Source organism: Hippoglossus stenolepis, chromosome 18 (genome assembly GCF_022539355.2).
Source record: "Hippoglossus stenolepis isolate QCI-W04-F060 chromosome 18, HSTE1.2, whole genome shotgun sequence".
In the NCBI taxonomy this organism is placed as follows: Eukaryota; Metazoa; Chordata; class Actinopteri; order Pleuronectiformes; family Pleuronectidae; genus Hippoglossus; species Hippoglossus stenolepis.
This window is the reverse complement of record NC_061500.1, coordinates 10,761,706-10,788,550: the sequence shown is the minus strand read 5'-3', so window position 1 is coordinate 10,788,550 and position 26,845 is coordinate 10,761,706. Positions and strand designations below refer to the sequence as shown.

Genomic DNA, 26,845 nt, shown 5'->3' with positions numbered 1-26,845 from the left:
CTATCATCCAAAAACAAGGGAAGGAAAACAAATTTTATTTTTTTTACTGTATCCTTCTAAGGTGTTGAATTCAGAGTCCCTCGTGTGCACACAAAGATTAACTGCAACATGAAAGACAACACACAAAAAATTGGCGTGTTCTTGTAATATAACACCGATGTAATCATGTTTGCAAAGAACCAAAAGAAAGGCCAAGCTCAGGTCATAGACCAAACCTAAAAGAGGGAAAGGTGGAAACTAAATTTCCACCCATTCAGCCACTGAGTTTGTCTGGATCGTACGGAAAAGGGAAAAACAAACTTTGGAAACGGAGTAAAGCAAACAGCACGTACGCATCTTAACCAAGACCTGTTGTTGTTTGCCCTACTTCAATCTGTTCTGCCTATAAAATATACCACCTGCCGGCAGACCGTAGAACGATTTGCACGATTACAACTGTAATATCACGGCAGGAACCGTTGACAAAAAGAAACGGCCCAGAGAGTCGATCATAAAATCTCTCAGTTGGAAAAGGTAAGGGGAGGATATGGTAGATCTGTTGTTTATGAGGTAAAAGAAAACGGATGATTAAAATTCTTACAAGTAACAAAAGAATCTAATGTTCCTAATGTGTAATACGTCTTGTAAAAGGGTTGTGTTACTGTTGGGCCAATGATTTAGCAGGACAACACAACAACAACTTAAGATCTGAGAGACGCTTTTATTTTCTTACTCATTCTAAACACATAGCCCCATTATTGTGATTTACAACAGGGACACTGCAGTGGCTGCTGGAGGTACGTAAGTCAAATGCTGAGATGTCTGTGTTGAACAAAACAACTTCTCACCTTCCTTGGAAAACAGTCACAGCAACACTGAGGAGATGAGTTCAACATCTAACTAAAAAAACACACACCACACGCACGCACGCACGCACGCACACACGCACGCACGCACGCTTACAAACACACATGGTCTTAATTTGTACCAGCTGGCTAGTCAGACTGGCAGACAACAGCCAACTCCTGGTCTGTAGACTGGTCTGTGTTTGTAAATCACCACTTCAGATAAAAGCCGAGCTCTAAGTGTCTTGAGCCAAGGGGAAAGCAAAGGAGATAAAGGTGAGGAGAACGAGAGTGCAACTGTCAGACTCATTACTGTGAGAATATGTCTGTACTGTAAAAGCGTTCATTGACATCATAAAACAAAACATAAACTCCGAAACCGGGGGGAAATAGTGAGCGCCGCTGTTAGTAAAGACAGAGTAATGACAATAATAATGGCTCTAATAACATAATGTACCTCAACTACAGCTTTTCCCCTTGTGATGGAGAGCTGGTGCCAGGATGAAGTTAGGTCACCTCTTCAGAGCCATGTGCCTGCACATAACACATATCCATGTACAAACATGCACAGGCTGGAATACAAACACACGCACACGCTACGCCCACCTTGGCTCGGCGACTGATGTTGAAGTCTCCAGATTTTCAAAATGTCCTATCTTGGATTCAAATCAATAAACCTCACTGACACGCACACAAACATGGGCCATATGTTCTTGAAAAAAAAAACTATTGAGCCCCTCAAACATTTAGGAGGCCCCACAAAGGTCCTTCCTGTATCCTCCAAACACGAGAGGACAGCGCAGGAGCCGGAGGTAGCGCTTAACTCAACTTTTACGACACTAGCACAACAGAAAGAAACAGCAGAGAGGGAAATTCGTTTTTCTTCAACGTCATTTTCTCTCATTTTGTCATTTCTAAATACAATATCCAGAATCTGGAGGTGACCTTGGGGCCGGAAGCTTCCTGGTTCCTTCTTTTTTTTGTTCGACCAATCACTTTTGAGCAGGCTTTGGTTGCCCGCAAGTAAACAGTCCATATGAGGAGGAAACGAGGCGGAACACACTCGACCGAAATGCGTCAGCTTTTTAATTTATCTGCACTCATAGGCATAGAGCTGTTAATAGAGAAGAGCCAAAAATGTCGTCTGGACCCAAAACATATCCAAAAAGTATCTCTATTTGTACTTTCTGTGGAAAAATGTGCGATTCATGTGATAAAAGAAACAAGTCGAACTGTGTATAGCAAACAGGAAGCCCCGAAATATTCGTTATTGCCCCCAGATGCAAGTACGTCATCGGACAATAGCCGATGGGTGCCGAGATTCCTCAGTATGAAGCCATTCCACACCAAAAGAGACCAGTAATTAAACTGGTAGGTACAGTTTTACATTAACACACATGATACATTACAATGACAAACCACATGTGTTATGAATATACGACCTGACGCAGCAGTTTCTTGGAAATCTCTTTGTTTTAATACTGGTTTTCAGCAGGATGCTACGAAAACAATTAAGTACAAGCTTGGGTTCTGTATTGTTGAGTTGTGAAACAGCGATCATGAGAATGTATCGCATCTACACGCAGACAGACACGAGGACGCCATCATGACAACATAATGCCTCACATTCTATGTACAATGTGGCAGAGAGAAAACACATCGCTGCTAGATATCATCGGTGGACTGGCTTGTAAGAACATTTCTGTTGTTGGAATTCATCTCTGTCAAACAACTTTCCCACAATCCCCCTTGTCAACACCAATTTGCATGTTCCCATTTCCCAAAACGATTCCAACCCTGACTGCCTTTCGAGTCTCAATATTTTGGGCATGGCTCTCGCCTTCGTTCAGTCATTCACTTCGGCTGTAAATGTAATTACAGCAACAGCTAAAACGTGGTTTCATTTTGAGTCACCCGGGGTCATCAGTGGCGTAAGCGCCGGCGCACCAGGGGCCGAGCGTTACCTGTGGAGTTTATTGTTTGTTTCACATCCTGTTGCATTACTCCGCTGACCTAGTTTGTTGGAAATGTTCGGACACATGCAAATACAGGAAAGGACGTCATGAGAGGATTATTTTCCCATCACGGAACCTCCTGAAATGTGTTTATTTCCATCAACAGGTATTTTGTATATTGCGCTCCTCTTTCGCTCTTTGTTAAAGGCGAACATAAAAATTCGAAGCCAGAGCATTGGAAGCAGGAGTGAGCATCTGTGAGGCATTTGTGGAGAGAAAACGAGAAAGAGCAACAGAGAGAAACTAGTATGAGTTTCCAAGCACCATCCCATGGTTTACTGGAATGCTGGTGAGCGCCTGGTGTGTGAGGTAATGTCCTGTCACCCAGCCCCACCCATACCCACTGAAGCGCACCGTCTCATTGGTCCAGGGCTACTGATGGGCCACTTCCATGGCCTACTGAGAATAGGGCTGTAAAAGTTAGTGAGTGGCTGCAATTATGCAGTTTACCTATCCCATTCTCATCAGGGCAGACATGAGTAGTGACTGGGTGGTAGGGAACACAGACCACAAACTAATGTATAGGGATTGGGGAGCGTACAATGCCAGCAAGTTGAAAACAGATGGGTCTGCGGAGAATATAAATGTCCCTCAGTCAGTGGCCCCCTATGCTCAATAAAACAGGGCCAAAACCCTGCATATTAACAGCTTGAAAATGTTAGGGGGGGTCATCAGTGCCACGAAAAAAAAATACACCAGCCACAATGAGGTTTCCACATGGCAGAACCACAATAATAATTGAAACGGGAAAAGTAAAAGGGAAAAAGGAACGCCATCCCAGAGGTTTCTTTTTAATGTTACCACACGCTTATGTCACTGGCACGGTGCCTGACGAGGGCTGTGTGGTTTGGGGGAATGCTGGTGAGAGGGAGAGAGAGCGCCAGAGACGCTGGCCCTCCTGTGCTGCTGAAAGCAACAGCTCGGCTACTGTATGAGCTTTTGTTTTTGTGGGCATGTACGTGTGCGTGCGCCTCGGCTTGTGCAACAGTATGTGTGAGTTTGCCCGCGTGTTTGTTTGTACGCTTATGTGGAGGAAAATGTGCGTAAATGTGTATTTACATTCTGCAGTAGCCTATATACAGTATGCATGTATCCTCCACTTGAGTACACAAACACACACTGCCTGCTTATTTGGGACCTGGGACAAAACGGGGCCAGTTATTGTTTCCTTGTTTTTACCGTCTAGAATAATTTCTCTTACAGCGCTTCTCCTCTCCCTCTCCCCTTCCCCTCTGAAACATTACTTACCTGGCTGTAGCAGAGGTTATTTAATCCAGGCCTCGTGCACATGTCTTTGTCATACATCTCGAGATGGGTGAGCGTCATATATAGGCAATTTCTTGCAGCGTGAGAGGACTAAAATGTTATCCCTTCTGTCGCTTATGTATAATTAAGAGGAGCGTTCTCCAGGGGTGCCCAGGGGTTTCGTCAGAAATTGCCTGGGCAGCAGCCTCCTCTGGAGAAATCACCTGGCTTCCTGTTTGATCTTAAAGTTCAAATGCACATGCACCCTCCCTGCAAACACAAACTCAACTACACGCATGTACATGACGGCAAAGCAGTCTGCACACGTACGAGGATGAAGCGCACACAGGAAACACGCACGCACACACAGGTTAGTTGCTAGGGCCAGTTCTCCAATCCAATCCCCCTGGAGAAAGTCGGGCTGGCTCGCCATATTCCATGGTGTGGTAGTCGGGGAACATTATGTTCTGCTCCACAAAGACAGCAGTAGTACATTTCAGTCCCCTATGGACTTGCCCTACAATCCTGCATGGAGTCAGCACTGTGAGTGTGTGAGTCTCTGTGTGTGCATGTGTGTGTTTCTGTCTGACTGCGTACCTGGGTGTGAGCCTGATCAAGAAAGAAAGGAGAAGCTTTTAAAACACCATCTTACTCTACTCACTGGTATAGCCCCCGAAATCAAACGCTCCCCTACGACACTTTGCCACGAGTCTGACATTGAAAGAGGGAACATAAGGTGAAGAACAACACAACTATTAAACCTGGATATAATTTGATACTGGCAGGTCGACATTTTTCTGATCATTAATGTGTCTAAATTTTATTAACTTCATACATTCTCTGGTGTCCATATGGTATTTTGATTGGATCAAACTGCTCATTTGAGGACATTTTAACGTGTGAATGGCCAATAATTTTTATTCAGTGACGTATTTTCTTTTGACCACAGTGAGACCGTTGATCAAACTGAATTTCACATTGTTATACCTCCAATTACAACCCACTAACCTCATCTCTTCATCCATCAGTCATTTACAGCATTATGTTATATGTCATTTCAGCCATTGCATTATCTATCTCCAAATATCATTCATTATTGTTTCTTGTTTGACGGCATTTAACTACAATGTACGTTTTCATATTGATTTTAACTTACAAATCTCAACCTCTCCTCATTTTCTCAATCTGCAGGTAATTTTTTAGATTTTCTTTCTCTGTAATTACACTTCCTGTTTCATTAAGTACAAATAACAGAACTATAGCACTGTCACTGTTACACTGATAGTTGATATATTATTACTGTTGTTGTATGAGGCATGAGAAACATAAAGAGATGAGAAAGATTTTTTTTCATTTTGTAATTTGATAAGTCAAAATGTTGAGAATAAAGTCGAGCTAAATATAAATTTTCGCATATGAAGAATATCGTCAAAATGTTCAGCATGAACTTGACATTACAAGATTTGATTCTAACTTTTAAGAATATATCAAACGAAATGTATAGTCTAGATGAATTGGTCAAATTGCGCTTCAGAATCGATTTTTGTAACGAGGAAATTCTTTGTCTTTTAGTGCAAAAACAGTGTCGAACTTTGAAGAGATTCGGACAAAAAACAGCATCTGTTCGGAAGGAGGTTTAGAGGTGATCACATTTAGAGGTGATCACATTTATGCAAACTGAAATACCAGGTAAAGGACAAATGCAGTTACACCATATATTCCAATAATGTGATGCTCAGTTGCTCTTCTTAGTGGATTTGATGGACTAGAGAATTATTCTTGAAATACAAAAAAATAAATCTTCCTTTCCTTTGATTAAGCCTTTGGTTACTTTTAGCTTTTCTCAAAATCCTGAAAAAAAAAACATCCTCCTCTCATTGTTTTTTTTCCTTATTCCTGGCACTAATTGTCTTCCTTACACTGTGGTTTTCTGCTTCTGTAATTTAGTGCTGGGACTCCATGACCCAAAAATGAATGTATGTCATCCTCACAAAGATCTAGCACACATTTACATCCTGCCGGGTGGACCACAGGCTACTAAGCTACTGTGTGCACAGGGCCAGTATGTGTTTATGGCCCCTAAACAGGGTTTATTCTTATGTTGCTGGACCCTCCATTAGCAGTGGTTTGAATGTGGGAGCATTCATCAATCCTTCCTGGTTTTCCTCTGATGCATGAAGATTCAAAATACAAGCAAAAAAAAAAAAAAAAGTTCAGCTCTCACACACTAGTGCTGCATATTGAGATTACTATTCACAGTGGTATTATAAAATAGATAAATGATGTGTCTCGGTTTCCCTCCATGCCTCGGTTGTGTGTGTTTTAAAATAGAAATACGTACCCCTTGCCCCGAACACACACACACACGCACAAAAGTACATAACACTTGAGATTTCGTGCAGATACATGATCTCTCTTTCTCCTCAAGTGCCTTCTTGTGCTGTTATTGCTTTCTTGCATCCGCAAAGATCCCTATCGCTGCTGCCCGCTTTACTCTCCCTCTCTCAGACACACGGTCAGACACACACGCAAAATCAGCGCCGTCTTTAGACATCAAACAAAGCAGATATACACAAAGCCAATACAGGACTTGTTCACTAGATCAGAGGGAAATGATGCACCTTTCCACCTCTCCCCCCGACACACTCGCACACACTTTAGAATTGTTCTGTATCAGGGAGGCACATCTCCAGTCCAACTCTACCAAAGACCTGTAGAGTTGGAACATGGAAAGGGAGAAGGGAACTTTTAGCAAGATGGAACTATGTGCTGTTGCTTCCTGATAAAACTGATTACTACAAATAGCTCAGAGTCATTTGCATAGCAAGTTTTTCCAAGGGGTTGACAACATGGTAATACAGCAAAGTCTGTTGGAGTAGTTCTTTATCTTACCTCCACTTCTTAAAAAATGTATCTGTGGCTCTTATTTTTATGTAATCTCAGACTTGAGAAATGAGGGAAAGCCTTTTGGGGAGAGTGGTGCCTGTACCTCCAGTAGAGATCCAGAGATTTGGAGAAATTAACTTGTTCTGGTGGTTTGCAGTGGGCCCAACACCTTGCTAAGATAATATTGGTTTTCTTTGGAAATTCCATTTGCACTTATAACCTCATTCAGGTCTTCAGCTTTCCCCTTATTTATCTCTTTGTTGCACGAGCATACACACACCAGCACATAAACAAGCAAGAGAAGGACACAAATGTTACCTATTGCGGAATGAATACTAGTGCTCAACCAGTCACCATTCTAGCAAAGAACTTTAAAATGTAAATTGATGATCTGATCATCTTTGAGATGCTTCTACACTGGAGTCCACCTGCACTAAAGTCAATTGATTGGACATGATTTGAAAAGGCACACACCCGTATATATAACCTCTCTCAGCTCACAATGCTTACCAGAGCAAAAACCAAGCCATACCTGTTCAGCTCAGAGACAGTATCTGGGGAAGCAGAGAAATTCTGCTACTTCGACGGTTCCCAAGAGCCACTGTGGCCTCAATAATTCTTAAATTGAAGAAGTGTGAAACAACCATGAAACCTCTCAGAGTTGACTGCCCGACCAGCCTCAGAAATAAGGGGAGAAGTGTCGTGGTAACAGACCAAGAACCTGATGGCAGCACACCGCTGTTCTGGAGTTTATAGCTGGATGGACAGACATGAAAGGCTAATTGCAGTATGCGAAAAAGCACATAACTCTCAGACTATGAATCTTTAGTTTGATGAAACCAAGATTTAACTTTCTGGCCTCAAGAATATATCAAGTCTAGTCTGGAGGAACCCAGCCACCATTCATCACCTGCGTGTGAGTGTGGTGGCAGCATCATGCAATGGGGGTGTTTTTTAGTCGCAGGGACACAGAGATTGGTCAAGGTTGTGAGAAGAATAAGAAGTACAAAGACATCTTTAACAAAAACCTGGTCCAAAGTACTCAAGATCTCAGACTGGAATGACGGTTCACCTTCCAACGGGACAATGACCCCCAATCAGACATCCAAGACAATGCAGCAGAGGCTCAGGGAAAACTCTGTGAATGTCGTTGAGGGGCCCAGCCAGAGACCTGACGTGAACCCAATCAAACATCACAGGAGAGACCCGAAAACGTCTGTCCTCTGTTTGATCCACTGGTCTCAATCCAATCTGACAGAGCTTCAGAGGATCTGCGGAGAAGAATGGCAGAAAATCTCAAAATCCAGGTGTGCAGAGCTTGGGTTGTGATACGCAAGAAGACTTGAGGCTCAAAGTGCTGCCAAAGGTGCTGCAACCTCGTACTGAGTAAAGGTTCAGCTTAATTATGGCAATGTGGTATTTCATTTTTTTCGGTCTATTTCTATCCTGTCTTTATGGTTTATAAGGTTGTGACATGAGGGGGAGTGAGTTTAAACGACTTTAGCATAAGGCTCCAATATAAAAACATGTGAAACGGTGAAGGGGTCTGAATATTTTATGAATACACTGTATGTGCCAGCCACCCAACAAGAAATGATGGCGTAACAAGTAACATATTCAGTGTTGTCTCCCTTGAATACAGAAACTAAGCCCCGCAGCCCACCTGCAGGCGCCATCGCTCAGTCCTCGCCATTTTAATATTGATGACAGTCATCTCAGATTTGCCAAGCAATTTACTACCCCAACAGTTTTCTAACTTCCTGTCAAGGGCAATATGTGAGTCTGTGTCAGCAAAGCCGCAGTGCTTTTGGCAGACAACGCTGCTGCGAAAAAATTGCATCAAAATCTCAATAAAGATCATAGATCAAGAGTGTACCATCATAAGTGAGTATGAGATCACAGGCTTCGGCTTCGGATCTCTCGGTTGTTATCACGTCAGATGCCTAAAGGCCTTTCTCATCCCTTTCCATCTATGAATCTTCAAAGTCACGGAGGAACACAAAACCTGCTATGTAAACAACCGCCCACAAACTGACGGAGAAGTCAAGATAGAGAATGAAGTCCAGATGCCGAAGAAATGACTGGTTGCCATCAAGACAAACTGTCAGACAAACTGTCAGAATTTAAATAGCTAATGGCTAGACATCCCTGAAAGCTCCATCGAAGTAGGTAACATCTTGTATAACTTCATATTTTGTTAGTGTTCAGCCACTGTGGTGTTTTATATGTTGTTCTAAAGTGGCCACAGTTAAACTGGATCCATGAACGAAGACAAGTCTGCTGGCCTGGTCTTCATCTCCAGAACCAACCCTCACATCCTTCATCTGTGGTAAGAGCCTCCAGGACAGTCGCCATAGCCACACGCACGCAACTGCACAACTGCTTAGAAGCAACAAACGAGGCTCTCAACTCAGTTCATTTGCAGCCACATTATGTTATCTCTGTGTGTACCATTGTGTGTGCTTTTGTGTCTGAGAGCAAGATATTATTGTGTGTGTGTGTGTGTGTGTGTGTGTGTGTGTGTGTGTGTGTGTGTGTGTGTGTGTGTGTGTGTGTGTGTGTGTGTGTGTGTGTGTGTGTGTGTGTGTGTGTGTGAGCTGGAACCTTCTAGGACCTTGAGTTTATGAGATGGTATTTGATGCTGCTGTAGCACGTTACTCTCAGTGATGCACTGATGTTGGTGAGAGAAAGGCATGTGAGGACATTTTTATTGTCCAAACGCACCTACAAGCTTCAGAAATCACAATTTCCTGGATAGGAGACAGAACGTGTGAGAAAGTGACAGGGAATGAAAAGGAGACTGAGAAGCAGACAGAAAGACAGACAATGCTTCTGTGTTTTGTTAACCCGCGTTTGCATATTTTCCACACATGCACTTGTGTGTCCACAGAGTGTACGATCCAGTGGCCTTGTAACGATGTGATCTCATCAGGCTTGACCCTTGAGGAACAGTGTGTTCTCCGCAATAAAAAAGTTTTTTTCTTGAAGGAATAATGTGTCCTTCACAGCAGAATTCCTTTCTTTATGGTTACATGGATGTGTTCCACTGGTGTCTCAAACATCTGCAATGTTGTTGGATCACGTAACCTTTTTTTTGGCTCAAACAGAAGTGGTGCTATAAATATACTGTAAATTTTAAAATGCATTAAACGGTGGTGGTTAATCTCCTCCCTGGCTTTGCCTAAATCTATTGCCAAAGTGTTCTCGAGCAAGGCACCTGAACGCAGCTGTTCGAGAATAACCAGGTCAGTGGCCTTGTAAAATGCATCATCAGCAGAAGGAACGAGCTTTAGTTCCAATATCACACACGGAGAGAGCTCTGTCAGTAAAGTTCCAAGAAAATGTCTCTCTTTTGTAGGGTTAAAATATTTATGATCATAAAATTTAACAATGGATAGTGATGTCACTCCTCACATCAAAGTAAGATAGTGCCGCATATTTTTTTTCAACATTTGGTTTTAATCGCAAATATCCTGAAAGCTGTCAAGAGACTGGACAATAACAAAGTGGTATCATAAATAGTGGCTTTAAAGGAGATAGTATACTTCAACAACATGCCTTAGCTTTGACCGTCCATATCACAGAGAGGGGATTAAATAGGATTCAGCCTAATGCACGGTTTGTCCGAGGCTTTGTGTGTGTGTGTGTGTGTGTGTTGTGTGCGTGTGCGTGTGCGTGTGTGTGTAAGTCTCACCCTAATGTTTTGGGTAATCAGCCCCTTTCTGCGAGGTGACAGCAACAGATCAATGCATCCACCGGGCTTAGGTGGAATCAATGGCTTCTTCTCTTGTCTTCAATAAGCATTACATTAATGAGAGCAGCACATTTCTGCACCCACCCTGGGAGACATCTAATTAAATGTCTTGCATGGTCTCTGAACTTATTTCACTGGTAAAACCAGCAAAATAAGTTTCTTTGATGTGTCTCGCAATGGCTGAGATTCATTGTCCTCATTATGATGTGCAAAATGTTAATGGTGAGAGAGAAAGGGCACCAAATCATCGAAGAAATAGAGAAGAATACACGACTGTATTTGGTTTTATTGTTTCTATCTACGAAACTAAACTTTTGACTTTTCCTGGAGGGGCTGTATTTGAGAATGCAAATGTCTGAGTCAGTTCCTTACATTTCGTGGAACTTTTCCTGCCTGCCCCCTCGTAACATGCCCGGAAAATGTCTAAATTTAACCCCAATACAGCAGTAAAATGTCTGCGACAAGGGCTGACGCCGGTGTCGATGTACTGTAAACAAAAAACACGTGATTTCCGCAGCAAGTCGTGATTGCCCCCATGCGTGTCCTACCAGAACGCCACTCCTCACCCCATTTCCATACATGTTCCTGTAGTTGTGACAGCAACTGACCCGGACAATCTCCTGCTGCTTTCTTCATATGCCAAAAGCAAACCAGGACCCAATTTTATTCGTGCGTTTTATGGAGTTCGTATATGAAAAAGGCCTTACCTTAGTGACAGCAGGGTATCCAGCAGCCACCTCGCCGGAGCAGTAAGGCTTCTCCTCATGGGAAACTTCGACATTGGAGGCCCACTGGTCCATGAAGCCACTGGGGGTGTAGAGGCCACAGTCTCTTACGCCAGTCTCTCGCTCAAAGTCCTCACACACCCCATCACCATCATAGTAGTAGCACTTGCTCGGCTCCTCTGCAGGTGAAAAGAGAAAAGCTTAAAATAAATACCTATCTGTGCTTTTGTGACTTTTTATGTAAAGTCAGGACTGAGTACGGCTAATGTCTGCCGGTCAGATGTTTCACTAACACTCTACTTTTTCATGTCCAGCATGTTTTCGTACAACGCAAAACAAGTAGGTTTTTACGAACCTTTCCTCCTCACCCTCTTCCCTTCCCTAATCCTTTTTTATAGGACATTCATACCCCCTGATCCTTTGGGATACAATTCCTGACCTTATCTCTGTTGTTTTGGAAGGTCAAGCGTGAGAGCAGCAGATAAAAACAAGCAAGGGAGGTACAGGATAGAAGGTGCATGGAAAAGAAAAAAGGAGGATAAATTCTTGGGTTTGTGAGGATCTACAAACAGAGATGAGAGAATACGTTCGTAGTCGGGAAGAAAGGAGCAGAAAGAGAGAGCGATAAAACAAGTGCGAAAGAGACAAACACAGAGAGGGGGGGCAGACAAAGTCAAGAGGTAAAGAAAGATACAGCAGTAATTTTTCCAGACATCCCACCCGGAGTTAAGGTCTGGAGCTGGAAGCTTATGGACTGGAGGAGAGGGGAGCGGAGCAGGGAGGTTGCCTGGGCCTCAGCTCTCAGCTAAAGCAGTGTCAGCCGGTGGGGTTCCAGTTAGGGGGAAAGGCGGCATTCTGTGCCAAGTTGGCCGGGGCCTCCTCCTCGAAATTCCAGCCCTCCCCAGCACGGCCAAAAACTCAAGTCAGTTCTGTGCTCTGGCAATGGTGAAACGAGGGGCTACTGAGGGGGCATACAGAATACGCTCCCGCCACTCACTCAGCGGGAACAGAGGCAAAGAAGGAGAAGGGGAGGCGGCGAGGCCGAGACGGGAGGAAGCTCAAACAGTGGCTCCGGAGAAGCTGCAGGAGTAAAGAGGAGCTCGAGTGTGAGCTGAAGGGAGAAGAGGAGGGAAAGGATGGAAAAGGAGGAAGGCTGTTGCTGAAGCGTTTGAATCTGGACAGGGGATAGAATAAACAGATAACGGAAAAAAGTGGAAAGGTGATTGAGTGCAAGAGCAAAAAACAAAAAAAAAGCACTACGGTTGGAGACAGAACGAGTGATGAGTTGAGCAAAGATGAAAATAGAAAGGGGGGAAAAAAGAGATGACAAAATATCCTATACCTCTTTTGGTTGTTTATGTATCTCATAAAAGCACCTTTGCCTACAACCATTTTAAAAATGTTCAAACAGGGCAAAGAAATAAAACGATCCAAAACTATTACTCCAGTGACAGAAGGAAAATGTGAATATGGCTTAAGAAAATCATATTACATTTCCTTTATGCTTTATCTGCACCTGTGTTTACTGTGGCTCGGAGCCCTACAGACATAGCCAGTGGGATTGTAAGGCCAGGTGGGGTCATGTGAAAATAACTTGTCGAATTCATTAATTCCAGATATAATTCGGCTCAATCGTGTGAATAGCCTATTAAAGCTCATCCAAACTGTAGCACGCTGGCCCTGTTGTATACTTAGTGTCAATTCTCCATCCAGCTCTCTATTTCACTATCCAGCACGCTGACAAGCAGGCCCTCTCTCACAAATACAGACAGATGGACAGAAGGTCCCGTCATTATAGTGTCCGATTTCTGCGCAAAACTACAACTATGTCAGACGGTGTCAGGCACACACACACACACTTACACACACTTACACACACCTCCCTGAGCACTGCAGTTGGTGGAAAAACAGCACAGCCAATGCAGTCATCCAGCAATCTGACAGGGATTAAGTGGCCACTTCACAGAGGCTCACATATGTGTGTGCATGCATGCATGTACTGTACATGCACAAACACACACACGCGCGCACGCACACACAATCACAACAGGGGGTAAAATGATTGTCAGGCAGCAGGAGAACTGGACAGGAAACCATCCATCTATTCATAAAACAAAACAACGGAGGAGATGCCAGCCACTCAACTGTGTAGAGTAAGATCATTCAGCCTTGTAAAAAATAATGATTTCCAGATTTTTTTCTTGTTTTCGTTTTTTTTAATTTTTTTTTAAACACAGGTCAAAGTGATTATGATATCTAATGGAATTCTTATTCTGTTGGCTTTTGAGAAAGGCGAGGGGGACTCGGATGAAAGCTGCCCAGATGTCAGATCTGTTCATTCACAAACTTGTGAGCCTGTGGGTCTCATCAGAAACTGTGCAGATCCATTTCATGAAGGAATGCAGAAAACAGAACCAGTCAAATCCAAAACGCGACAACAAAACCGTGGCACAGACGAAAACAGACCTGAAATGTTATGTAAGAAGCTGTTTGTCAAATCTGAACTTGATAGATGTTGCAGGTATCATGTACATGTCATTTAAAATATCACTTAAGACCAGTAGAATATATATAGAACCTTATTAATAAACACTATTAAACTAAATATGGCATATGTTATCTTACAGTTACCAGTTTCGACATATTTAAGACTGTAGGCTCTCATGTTTTCCTGGACTTTTGAGCGTCCCTAAGTTGTTTTATCCACATCATAGCATTGTTATTTGATTTTATTTGATTTAAATTAACTTTTTCTCAGAGCAGCTCAACAGTTTTCACATCAGCCTTCAACAGTCGACAAGCATTCGACCTGAGGGAAATCATCCTCATCCATATTGGACTTACCAACGCAGTTGAAGAAGGGCTCTTTCTTGCACAGAGTGGAGCAGCCATCCCCATTCATCGAGTTCATGTCATCACATTCCTCTCCTTTGGAACTATAACAGCAGGGAGCAGTACTTAGAAAAACTCACACACACACTGACCAACTGACACTGTAAATATCCAATTAAATACACTATTTTCATGCATTTTAGTACATGTCTAGATCGTGTGTGTGTGAAGATGCTTGTCACCTCTGGATCCGTCCATCTCCGCAGTACGGCGATCCCAGTACGTGCACCAAAGGTGGGGAGGGCTCACTCTCACTCCGGCTGGAGATGGTTTGGACTTGGTAGGTGTACGCAACATGGGGCAGCACGTCCCTGCACAGAGGAAAATACAAAATAAGACTAAATTCAAGTATTGTGGAATTACGTGAAGCCTTGAAGAAATGACTGAAAAAGAATCAGCGCTAAAGAATAGATCGCACTCCGAGAAATACACTTGGAGCAAGCCTGTGGAGAAAGGGCGGTTTGTTGTGTTGTAGAAATCTTGTAGTAACTGAACTATATCCAACGCAGATACAAATATCTGTCTCAGTACTCGTCTACGTATCCTGTGCTGACGTCGCTGAGTTTACCCACGTTGGGTCCAGTTTTGTTTCCTTATCATAGCGAATCAAGGAACCATCATGAAAAGACAACGGACAGGAGAAATATTGGGGCGGGGGCTACTCACTTTGCCGGTGTTATGTCGCCATGATGGTTTCTTGAGTCACCATGATAAGGAAGTCTGAAAAAAAAAGTCTGAAAGGAAAAAAAAAAACATAAATGAGAAAACCAAAACCATAAAACCCCCCCAAAAAAATCAAAGCTGTAAATGAGAAACCATAAGCAAAGCAACGAAACAAAACTCAAGGAAAGAAAGCTGTTTACTGAGAAACAACATTGGTGCAAGTGAGGGTGCTGCTATTTTTTATTTTATAGCATGAAAGTTACTTTTTCTCTCTGATCAGGTTTTGCCTTTACATGTATTTATAGAGCTCTGATAGATTCTATCCCTGTTTTAACTAAACTAGGTTTACTTGATCCTGTTATTCACTGATCAAGTGACTGACAGAGCGTCGGTCTTTTTAGACTCATAATCAATAATCCTCTGATGTAATCAAATAAGTATCAAGTATCAAAATGTGTTGCTTGGTTTTATGAATCTCGATCATTTCCTATATTTCCAAACCAAACATGTAAAGGCAAACAAAGAATTTGAAGGTTTAACTATGTATTCATATCTCAGATAATAGATTTTTCCCATCAGCACCCTCATTTGCAACTTGTTGACAGTTTTCTTTCCTTTTTGATTTTTTTTTTCTCCTTTTGCTTATACTTTTGGTTTCCCACTTGAAGTTTTGATTGGTCACTTATGGTCATGGTTTCTCGTTCATGGTTCCTTTTTTTTGGCTTTCAGAGTTTTGGGCCCAACATCGTGTGTTTGTGTGTGTGTACTTGTTCTCTTTGTGAGGACCATTTTGAGCCTAAAACCTTCGGGATGAAGATATTTTGGCCAAACGTCCGACTTTCAATGGTCTGTTCAAGGGTTAAGTCTTGCTATTAGGTTTAGGGTTAACATTGGGTTAAATGCTCTGTATTTCTATTGCGCTTTTCTAGTTTTGATGACCATTTAAAACGCTTTACAGTGCAGTTTTTGCCATTTACCCATTCACACACACATTCATACAGCACTTTTTCTACAAGACCCCCTCAGGGATAGGCACATAGTCGTAATAGTTAAGCTTAGGGTATGGGGCTAGGGAATGTGTTTCCAATGAATGTCCTCACTGAAATAGAAGTTTAGAAGTGTGTGTGTGTGTGTGTGTGTGTGTGTGTGTGTGTGTGTGTGTGTGTCGTGTAGAGAACAAGATTATTTCGTTACATTCTAACTTGTGTGTTATGTTTGTGAGACATAAAACTTAAGTCTCTTTTATGTTTTTTGTGGTATATTGTTTTAAATGTACTATTCTGGTTCCAACTCCCGTTTGTTTGACTGAGAGCTGATAACTATGTGAGATTACAAAAGGGAATCCAATTGGCTCCCTTATCTATAATTGACAGGAACACATTATACTGTGTAATATTTTTATGGCTGTAGCCGCGATGTTCTTTTACGATGTTTTCTCAAGCTGGAACAATATTTAACTTTGATAGATCGAGCGCAAAACCCTTAAGAAACAAACAGTTATTGACAACAAAGTCCTTGCAATTCTTTCGCAATTTGAAACACGGGCTGGAATCAAAGAATAGCAGCAAGAACGAATAAATGCACTTTAACGATTCCAAAAATGATCGCAGTCGGCATTATAGAGAAAATGAGCAAGTAAATGAGGGTAAATAGCGGCAATAGGTTCGCCATAGATCATTTCATGTGGACCATCAAGTACCATAGACCTTATTATGGAATGCCCTCTGCAATAAAGGCAGTGACAACCATGCAAGGATACTGTGCTGCTCACATACCAGGGTACATGTGGATTCATGTGCCCGCCACACAAAGCAACTTACACACACACACACACACATGTACACATACAGTACATGCCAGCACACACATACCCACATAATACCGTTGTTGTTCGTACCACACAGGCTGCCAACTATGGCCTTCAAACTTAAACAAGGGTACACAGGCATAAACCACTATTCCAACTGCTGCCATATAATCCCCAGTGTGAGTGCAATGCAGCACCAGCAGCAAACATTGCTCTGGTACCACAATGGTTTCACCCAAGGCCAAAGCTTAAGTCAGCAATCAAACCAAGGAAGTCTTGCAGTGATGTTCAGGGAAGCCATAACCTTTGATGAGCTCGAAGACAAAGCAACCAGTGAAGCATTTTTGGTTGAATACAACAACGAGAAAAAGACATGTTTAAAGAAAGAAGCGGGTATTCTGCATACCCATGTACAAATATATGAGAATAAAAGGTGTACATGTGAGTTTATAAGCTTTTGCATTCATTATCCATGTCAAAGAAAGACACACAAATGGAAGATTAACACCAGAAAAGATAGATTTCTCCAGGACACTGCTGACTGTGGGACATGGCTTTTGTTTTTTTTTCCCCCTCATCTTCATTTCTCCATTTTCTCCTGTGTTTGTCCATCACATTCCCAGCAGACGACAGCGGGCCAAGTTCAAGTTAGCTGTGCCGTCCCAAGTATAAAAACCGATGAACCTAAAGATCGAGTAACAAAATGAATTTCCCCACAGCAAAATTCGTGCCTAGGATGAGATATTTATGTTGGCGTCATTATCATCAACACAGAATGTTTGACCTGACAGACTCTCTTTTATTCTACAGTATGTCCTATTCTGCAATGTGGGCCTGCGCTGGTGCAACTCCAGGTTACACTCAAACATGCCCCCTCTAATTGAATTAGTTTAGCCCCTGGAAAAGTCAAGCTGTGGGAGACTTTATCTTTGAGGAGAGCAAACACACACAATGGACGGAAAGAAGAGAGAAACGGATACTGCTTTGCAGCAAGGAAGTACGAGAATTTGCTTTTAGTGGATAATGAGAATTTCTGGCTATGATGCTTCAGGTAATCCAATGCACGGAAAAGTAATTGCACAGAATGATCAGGCCACACTGAGAGACATGGTCATGCAAGAACAAGCAAGAAGAAAGAGACAAGTGGCTAGATCCGAGTGATTAGGAGATAAGGGGATGTAGAGAACTGGAAAAATACATAGAGAGAAAAAAACCAAACGAGGAACAGATGAGAAAATGCATGGCTAAATGGTGATTTCCAAAATATGGTAAAGAGAAGTTGTAGATATATCTATAGGGGCTTCTGTGGAAAGTATGATGAGGTAACAGTGATTTGTTCCTCAAAATGCTGAGGTTTGTTCCATGCATCTTCCACAGGTATCCTGCAATTATAGTGAGAATGAAGATAGTGCTCCCCAGTTGATTCATCTGACGGGAAGTTGCTTCAGCAAGTTAGACACCAAAGACACCTAAATGTCTCGTAAGATTTACCAGAAAAGCGATGTCTTGTTGTCCCATAAGAATAATGACAGCCCTCTTTCAGCACCAAAGGTGGAAGTAGCATGATGTTGGTGTCCTGCCACAGAAAGTCTTCGGGAGGAAGTCGAGGTGGATGACTGAGCGCACAACCACGATCTCCCAGACCACAGGCTGCGGTTTGCGTCCACAGTCAACGCTGATTTTCTTTTGGAAGTCTACCCGGGGGCTCAGAACTGCAAACCAGTCAGTAGTGCCAACAGCAGCCTATACTGCAAACGTTTTATTTAACCGGACCCAACACCTTTCTCTAGAACGAAGCTGTTAAAGCTTTATGTAATTTTTCTCTACATTTCAGGGTCATTCTTTTAGTTAAAAGCAACAATTGCTGAACCCTACCTGTTTGGTCCAACAGCACGGCAACCCTCGTCAACCCTGTCTCATTCATACAAAACTAAAATGTTTTCCTAATTATGTTGTGGTGGCAGCATAATTGCTGCCTTGGTTACATTCAGAGGAAACTTTTTTTTTCTTGTATGTTTTTTTGTTAGTTGTATAAAGTGCAACATTTATGATTGGCAGCGGAGTAGTGAGGGTCACGGCGGGCACAGCTGTCTCTGCTGCCAGACAGCGGGATTCACATCCATGGCCCTGACTGTGGTTGGGTTTGGGCAACAAAAGCACTTTGGTTAAGCTTAAGGAAAGATTATGGTTTTGTTTGAATGTAAATAAACATGTTGTGTTGTGAAGACACTGTGAACTCATTTTGTATTAAACCAGACCACAGTCTTTCCCATGCGCTTAACCAACACAGAGCAAACACAAAGGTAGGCATTCCTCCATCAAACGTTGCTTAACAACTACAAGATGATTAGATTATGGAAGAGGGTTGGGGTTAAGCCTAAACCCCTAACCCTAACCCTGACAGCTCTGCTGCTACCTGGGTGTCATAATGGACCTTTGGTTCTATAGGGTCAACAGTGCTACTTCTCATAGCGTGATAACAACTGTTTAAATGTGGCTTTCAACCTGGTCCCAATTAGGTGCATGCTTGATTTCTCCTGACCTCACTGCTAACAGCCATGCTGCGTTCGGCTGCTGTTGGCAGCGGGGAAGAATGAAAGAGCGAGAGAATGAAAAAGTGGTGCAGAAGTATTGCAGGAATTCTCTGTCCCTTAGGGCTGGGTTTGCTGGATATACAGTGTAAGAACAACGTTTTGAATGGCAGGGACATTAATGTACAGAATATTTGCGAAAAATAATTGATAACCTGCATCTTCTTTCCGTCTCATTTGATGTGGTACAAACTTTTGATGTGGTACAATGGTTTGAGACACAAGTGTATGTGATGGATACGATCCAGTGATACACATGACTTGTGCCAGACACCCAGAATTCATAAAACCACACTTTCATCTGTGACTGATTTTATAAGCTATACAACTGTTCTGATATGGAACTCCTACCAGTCACAGACAAGGTGTCACGTGATAATATTTCATAATTGGTGCATCTTTGTGGAATCAGACATTCTACTCAAGACCCCTGTAGGAATCAAGGTTTCATCTTGGCTCGCGCTCAAAGCCAGCCACAAGGCACCGTAATATGCCTTTCAAAGGTGTTTTGATAGTACCAGGTGATTACACATGGAAACATGTGCGAAAGTATGTGCTACTGAGACCAAGAAGAGCGTTACTGTGCGTCGGTGCTCATCTGTGTGTGTGTGTGTGTTCCTGCCTTCACTCGTGTGTGCACTAGGCTTATGTGTGAGCATGCATATGGATGTGTTTCCGTTCTGTAGCTGCTTGTTGTTCTTGGCTGAGCAATCCCAGATGAGAAAAGCAGATAAATTTCAGAAAGTTGGGGAAAACTCTTAGATTGAGCCTGCAAGAACAACAAACAGTGCAATGCTCCTTTTGTCAGGGAGGCAGCTGACAAGCATTTGAGGTTTCGCTGCTATCGGTTTTACACCTACAAAATAGAAGTTTAGATCTACAAGCAAGTGCATTTAAAGAAGGCTATATGAAGGCCTCTATGTTATGTTACGTTACATAAATATATAAAACATCCATTCTGTCGGGATGTCATGAATATGGTTCAAATTGGGAAGATTACACAGGACTCATTTCATATAAAGAAGCAGAGGTGTATGATGCCAGGGACAAGTTGGTCTGAAGAAAAAAGAAATTACCGAAAAGAAGTTAAATCAGTAGCCGATGAGAGGAAATGAAACTTTATGGGGAAATAAAAAGGGATGCCAAAACCTCAATACTTAATTTAAAATGTAGATTTTTTAATGGCACTTAAAGTTAAACTACTAATATCATATTTAGAATTAATACGGTTTAATACTATTGACATTGCCAATGACCCTGCATTGTAACAGCAAAGCATTAAACCAAGGTTAGCTCAAATAACTACTTTGTACGATGTAACCTACAACTACATTGAGAGGCTAGAATTTATTGTTATTATTATTACATAGTTGTTTTGTTCAGTTAGCCTGAAAGACACACATTTTTAGGGTTAGGGTTAGTGTGAAGTGTGAAACATAAAAAATATATAAATAAGCAAAACTTGTACCTTATTTTGAAAAGTATGTTAAGTTTGACTGTGTTCTCAAGCAGCAGCAGACTTGTCAATGGAGAAGCTGAGGGGATCGATGGAGGGTATAATGAGGAAGAACCAGCGCAGAGTCCAATAACAGAGGGGGTGTGGGGTAGTATTGATGCTGGGGGAGCTGCCCTCTTTCTGTGTTGGCTGAGATGTCTTTTCAGGTCAGCCCTGAGATAGCCTTTGACTGAATGACAGCTCTGAAACCCACCCCAGGAAGAGGATTAGCCCATGGGCTCGGGTGCCTCAGCGGGAGGGGATCAAACTACCCCAACCTTCCAACCTTCTCCCTTCATACTTTCTCAACCCCTTAATGTTCTCCACCTCACCTATTGCCCCTCGACCCTCGCAATGATTTACCCCCAACTAGTCCAACCTTCCACCCCAGCGTCTCCTCTTCACGTCACCCTTTTTACTCCCTGCCATAATTTACTCTGTCACCCTGACCTCCCAGCCCTGAGCCATTCCAAACAAACCACCATCCATGGATGGAGCCAAGATGTCAGCTGTTCATCTTGACTTGGCATGCCCCTGTTTAGGTGAAGGCCAGTGGCCTGACAGTGGGAGGTCATTTACCCCCCTCATCGACACCTTCATCATTCTATTCAGCCCAATGGGAACAGGCTGCAAGAAGAAGCATCATACTGTGTGGTCAACAAAAGCACTTCAGCAGCTGGACCTCCACCATCAAACAAAGCACTTAACATTGGATTTGTGGCATGCCAAAACATCTGGGTGAACTTTGCTCTTCATTTCACCATGTCAAAGGCTATGTTTGTTTGTGAGACAGTGGGTGTGATGAAGCATTATCTTAGCCTGAGGCTATAATGCCTCATCAAAGTCACATCAAAGAATATAACATCTAGCACATGTCTGACTCTTCGTTCTTCAAATCTTCAAATCATGACATCCATTTTCCCTTATTTTTGACAAAGACAGAGAGAAATCAACGGGCAGATCAACCAATAATGGAAATAATCATTAGCTTGCTATGATATACAAACAGAGCCCAAAGCTAACTCAATATATAGCCAGTATCCAAGCATTGATCAATAATCAAGAGTAACTCAAAACACTTCACAAAAAGTGCACACAATCTCATTAATGTTCTATCTCAGTTGTATGGTTTAACTTCTTCCTTCGGCTTTTGAAACTGCACAATTTAATGTTTTTTCTCTCCCAAAACTGTTGTAAATGAAAAATACTGCTATATATGTTTTTGTACACTTATTCTTTATTTGAATCCGTTAAAGAGTTGATGGCTGGAACACACATCCTTGCTATAAAACTCCTCTGACCATCCAACAGAGACAAGATCCCATATGCTCTCACAACAGAAAATAGGCAGCCAGTGCCACTGACCACCACCACTGGAATGCAACCACAGCTAGTGAAATATACCACAGCAGTAAAACTACCTACAGTACATCAGTAATCACTGAAGTGTGCCAAAACCCCCAAATAAATACATCCCCACTGCAGACAGCTTTCCACAGACACTGTCATTCAACCAAGAAGTTGTGTACAGACACTTTATGGAACTTAAGTATCATCACTCCATCTTGCATAACATGCATACTCACCCTTTCGCCTCTTATCAAGCACTTTCCTTCTCATGTGAACCTCGCTGACAGCACGATAGTGAGATGGCATAACACGCAGCAGTGCCATGTATAGCACAATCTTTATCGAGTCAGCACATTCCATGAAAGCAAAGCACTAAACTCTCACCACAGTGTGCAGATAATACCTTCAACAAGCCATCTGTTTGCCCTTGCTTCATGGAACATGGGAAAAAACAAATGTGAGCAACGATTGACCTGTGACATAGGAAACAAATGTTGGGCAGCAGATTTGAAACTGCAGAAGCAGTGGAGGCCTGCGAGTGCTCCTAGGGGTATTGAAAAGGATATCTGATATTACAAAAACATATTTTTGTGGATAGTTTCCACGGATAAATAAACACCTACTAACTGGTGTGTCTAAAACCCCTAATTACATCACACGAAAGCAGGAAGCTAAGAGGTAACCGCTCAGCAATTTTAGATGACTAAAATAAACTGGGTAAAAACTATTGTTTCAAGCCAAAGCATGTCCGAACCATTGCATTGGCCTCCTTTCTATGCTGGGGGGGCGAATGTTCAGAAAAATTGACAAAGAACAGACTTACAGTTGACAGAAATATCGGGAAGAACTTGGTGAGTTGTATGCATGCTGCTGACACCGTCAGTAAGTCATGACTGACGTTCACCTACCGCATCACTCACCTGTCTGTAAATCGGCGGGTAGGTTCATTCAGCATCAGACCATGTGGTGCGTGGGTGAAGGGCGGCTGGCGCAGCAGGCGGTAGCGCAGCGGTTGGCAATGTCTACAAAGTATGCAGTTTGGCTTGGATGCCAAGAGGGTGGCATCAATCTCTAGATGCTGCTCCATGGTGAAAAACTGTACCCCATACACCTCTTCCTCGATGTCCAGCTTCAACGTCAGCGGGGAGTCGCAGAAGACGTTGCTGGGGCCCAATGAAATGTTGTTCCCGCTGACGGTCAACAGCAAGGTGTTGTGGATGGCTGGCAGTGCCGTTTCATCAGGGCTGAAGAAGGTGACCCACACGGTGAGAGAGTCTGGCACCAGCGGGTAAGGGAACTCCAGCTGAAGCATGCAGCCCTGGAGAGGGCACTCTGACAGGCCGACGACGCCTTGCTCGATCCCTGCATTGGGGCTCCAGGTGCGCACACTTGGCTCACAAGCCTGCTCCACATCTGGAGGGCCTGTGGGATATAATCACAAAAGGATACACAGTGTCACACACACACAACGTGCAATCACAACAAAGACACTTCAAACAAGAATGGCACTCAGTAGAGTCACATGGCCCAGCAGTCTCCTTCAGGTCAATCAAGCTGCATCAAATTTCACACTCTCATAGATACCAGTTAGAGGAATCTGCCTGATTTAAAAAAAAAATCAAGATCCATGAATAATTCCCTGGGAGAATAGTGAAAATCTTGAAAAAGCCGATCATGCAATATCAAAGAAAGTGAAAAGTAATTGCTGGATCTGCCTCCTGATCCAGATCTGCATCAAAATTTAAGGGTTCCACCAAGTTTCTGCATAATTTTGCTTACAAACAAACAAACAAACAAACAGACCAGGGTGTTAGCGTCACCTCCTTGGCGATACAACAGCACGACACGAAATAGAAATCAGACACAATATGGAGAGTCAGCAGTCTAATTTCCTACACATACAGGAACGAATGTTAAATTACATAAAGACATAGTTAATGATGAATACAAGCGATGCAGAAAAGTCCTGTTTTTATGAGTGCTGACAAGAGGAATTTGCATCGATGGTCATTTTAATGCATCTACATTTCTTGCGGCATTAAGGTAGAGGTGAAACTGAGAGTTCATTGTGAGTCCATGTGCAGAGGAAAGGCAGAGCTGAGGTGTGTACCTTCTGAGAGGGGCCCAGCGCAGGGTTCTCACTTCAGCCAGTCATTACAACCTCTAACAGTCACACTCCAGCCATATTTGGAGTCCACACACAGCTAACTCGCATTATCCCAAGTGACGTACACTAACATTCATCAAGCACTTTTAGAAGCCAGCGAGAGGCAGACACTATGTTCTCCCTCAATTTCCTTTTGTGCATTTCCAAGCTGGCAACCAACGAAGCCATTTGCTAACCTCATTTCTGGGCACCATGCAAAATTCCAGTGTTTAATCAAGTGAGGACTGAATATGGTTTCCAAGCCACATTATCTCAACACATTTATTATTGTACTGTAAGTGTGTGTGTGGCCAGAGTGGAGGTGAAATAAAGAAAAAGAGAGAAAAAAGGGGGCAGAGAGAACGACGGGGAGAGGGGAGGCTGGGAGAGAATGAACCGAGATACTCCAAGAGCTTGGCTTTTTTTTTTCTTGCTCAGCTCATGTAGTGCTGGCTTTACGGGTACGTTTTCATTGAGTTTGCAAGGAAAAGCTGCCGTAGCCACTGAAAATATTTTGTAATGTCAGCTGTTATGATGGGCCCATACTCCTGCTCTGGCGCTGTTGCCGATGCGGTCGGAGATTTAAGAGGAGACAGAATAGGGGTGTCATCCACTGTGTAACCTGAGGCAAAGTGAATTTATCTGAAACCTGCAAAGATGTAGCGACGGCTGGCAAGACACAATGTGTGAAAACAAGAACGACAATGTAATGATCTGGTTAACAGGTAATCGAGATTCACTGTGACAAAATATTCCACATACTAAATTTCACAGACCTCCAACAATTTTATATCAGCTACTAACTACTGCACAAAAAGCTCTGAGGTTTTTGACCTATAATCCCCTTACAGAGGGGGGGGGCTCTGGGTGACTGAACCATCCAGACCTGAGCTTTCAATACGAGCCATTCATTCTCTGTTTATTATAAGATGATCCCATTTGCCTGTCGACAAAAACAACCATTATAGGAGAAGCGAGCGAAGTAAAATAAGCCGAACTGCAGTCTAATCGGTGCTGAGTTCAACACGAGCCGGTGTGTCTGTGTTCTCTAACCTCTTCGGCATCAGGTCCATATCAGAGCCATGGTAGAGGTCTGGCCAAATGAGATAAGGTTACGATTCATTGTAATTTTGGGGATGAGCAAATGATTACAACTGAACTATGGAATATCAGGCGTGGACCTCAATGTGTGTTGCGTGTAATAGACAATATATGGAGAAAAATAAATCTGATTCAATTGCAAATAAAGACGTTTCTCCTATTCGAGATTCTAAAGATTCTTGGAATAATCACAGAGCGGATGATAGTGGCTGTGTTTAGTTTAGTGTCACATTACCAGGTCATCTTAACAGGGGTTGAATTGGTGCACCACCCAGCTCTGCTTCTGGTGTCAGGGGATGTAAATGAAGCTTTAAATAAAATGAAGAGAATCAATAAAAGCGAACTAACCATCAATGGAAGAGAATATAAGCAATTTGTGTTAAAGTTAGTGACTTTCAACTCCTTCCGTTTTGAAGACGTCCAGAAAAACTGCCTTCTGTCAAAAACGATTCCAGGGCATGTGTTTGTGTTGTAGACGAGCGAGACAACGAAATGCAATATAGGGAAATGTCCAGTTTCATGTTGTAGCTACATGAGTTTAAAAGGTTTAGCAGATTCCACAACAGTTCATAGCGATTTACAATAGTATAATAAGCAGCATATTTCTAGATGATGTGGCAAAAGTAGAGCGAGACTTCGTTAATCAGCAACTGCAATAACACTTATTCCTTTTAATGCAAAAGTGGAGCAAAAGACACTGATCTGCTCTGAAGTCAGCGATCCAAGTTTGACACGGATTACGGAAATCAGACGAAAAATGAGGAGTTGCAGACGCCTGTCCCTTATCCAATAATAATCCTCCATATTAGGTGGATGGATAAACACACAGGGACGTGTCCAGGCATGCACGGCTGATGCTTTCTAGGAAGTCTCTGGCTTTCTCTCTCACCGTTGGTGAGTCACTGTCAAACACTGTTACACACTTCCTCGCTCAGAAGGCCGACGTCTACCCCCATCCAGCCCCCTTTTTGCCCTGGCACGCACGCACGCACACACGCACACACACACACACACACACACACACACACACACACACACACACACACACACACACACACACACACACACACACACACACACACACACACACACACAGGGAGGCACTTCACAGATCCACTTCATGAAGGCAACAGACACTATGCAGCTTGGGAATCGTTGTCACATCGCGTTGCGTTCGCGGCACGTCAGAGGTTAATCTGTCGTATCATTTGTGTTTCACTTTAGACGTACGGACCAGATGACACAGGTGCTACACATGTATACATCCCCACAGAGTTGTTTAATGAAGGAGCGAACATGATGCCATTATGAACAGGTGAAGGGAGCCAAGGAAAATCATGAGCGGCAAAAC

At 42.8% G+C, this 26,845-nt stretch overlaps 1 protein-coding gene across 1 annotated transcript in view; it reads right to left on the bottom strand.

Moving 5' to 3' along the window:
* Nucleotides 1-26,845, bottom strand: part of pappaa (pregnancy-associated plasma protein A, pappalysin 1a) — a 92,897-nt gene that overhangs the window by 43,926 nt on the left and 22,126 nt on the right. The window contains exons 7-10 of the mRNA XM_047344455.1: nucleotides 23,168-23,669; nucleotides 14,524-14,652; nucleotides 14,294-14,385; nucleotides 11,432-11,628 (exon numbers count right to left, since the gene is read on the bottom strand). Of these exons, the coding sequence (XP_047200411.1) occupies nucleotides 11,432-11,628; nucleotides 14,294-14,385; nucleotides 14,524-14,652; nucleotides 23,168-23,669 (920 nt within the window). The remainder of the gene's footprint in view (nucleotides 1-11,431; nucleotides 11,629-14,293; nucleotides 14,386-14,523; nucleotides 14,653-23,167; nucleotides 23,670-26,845) is intronic.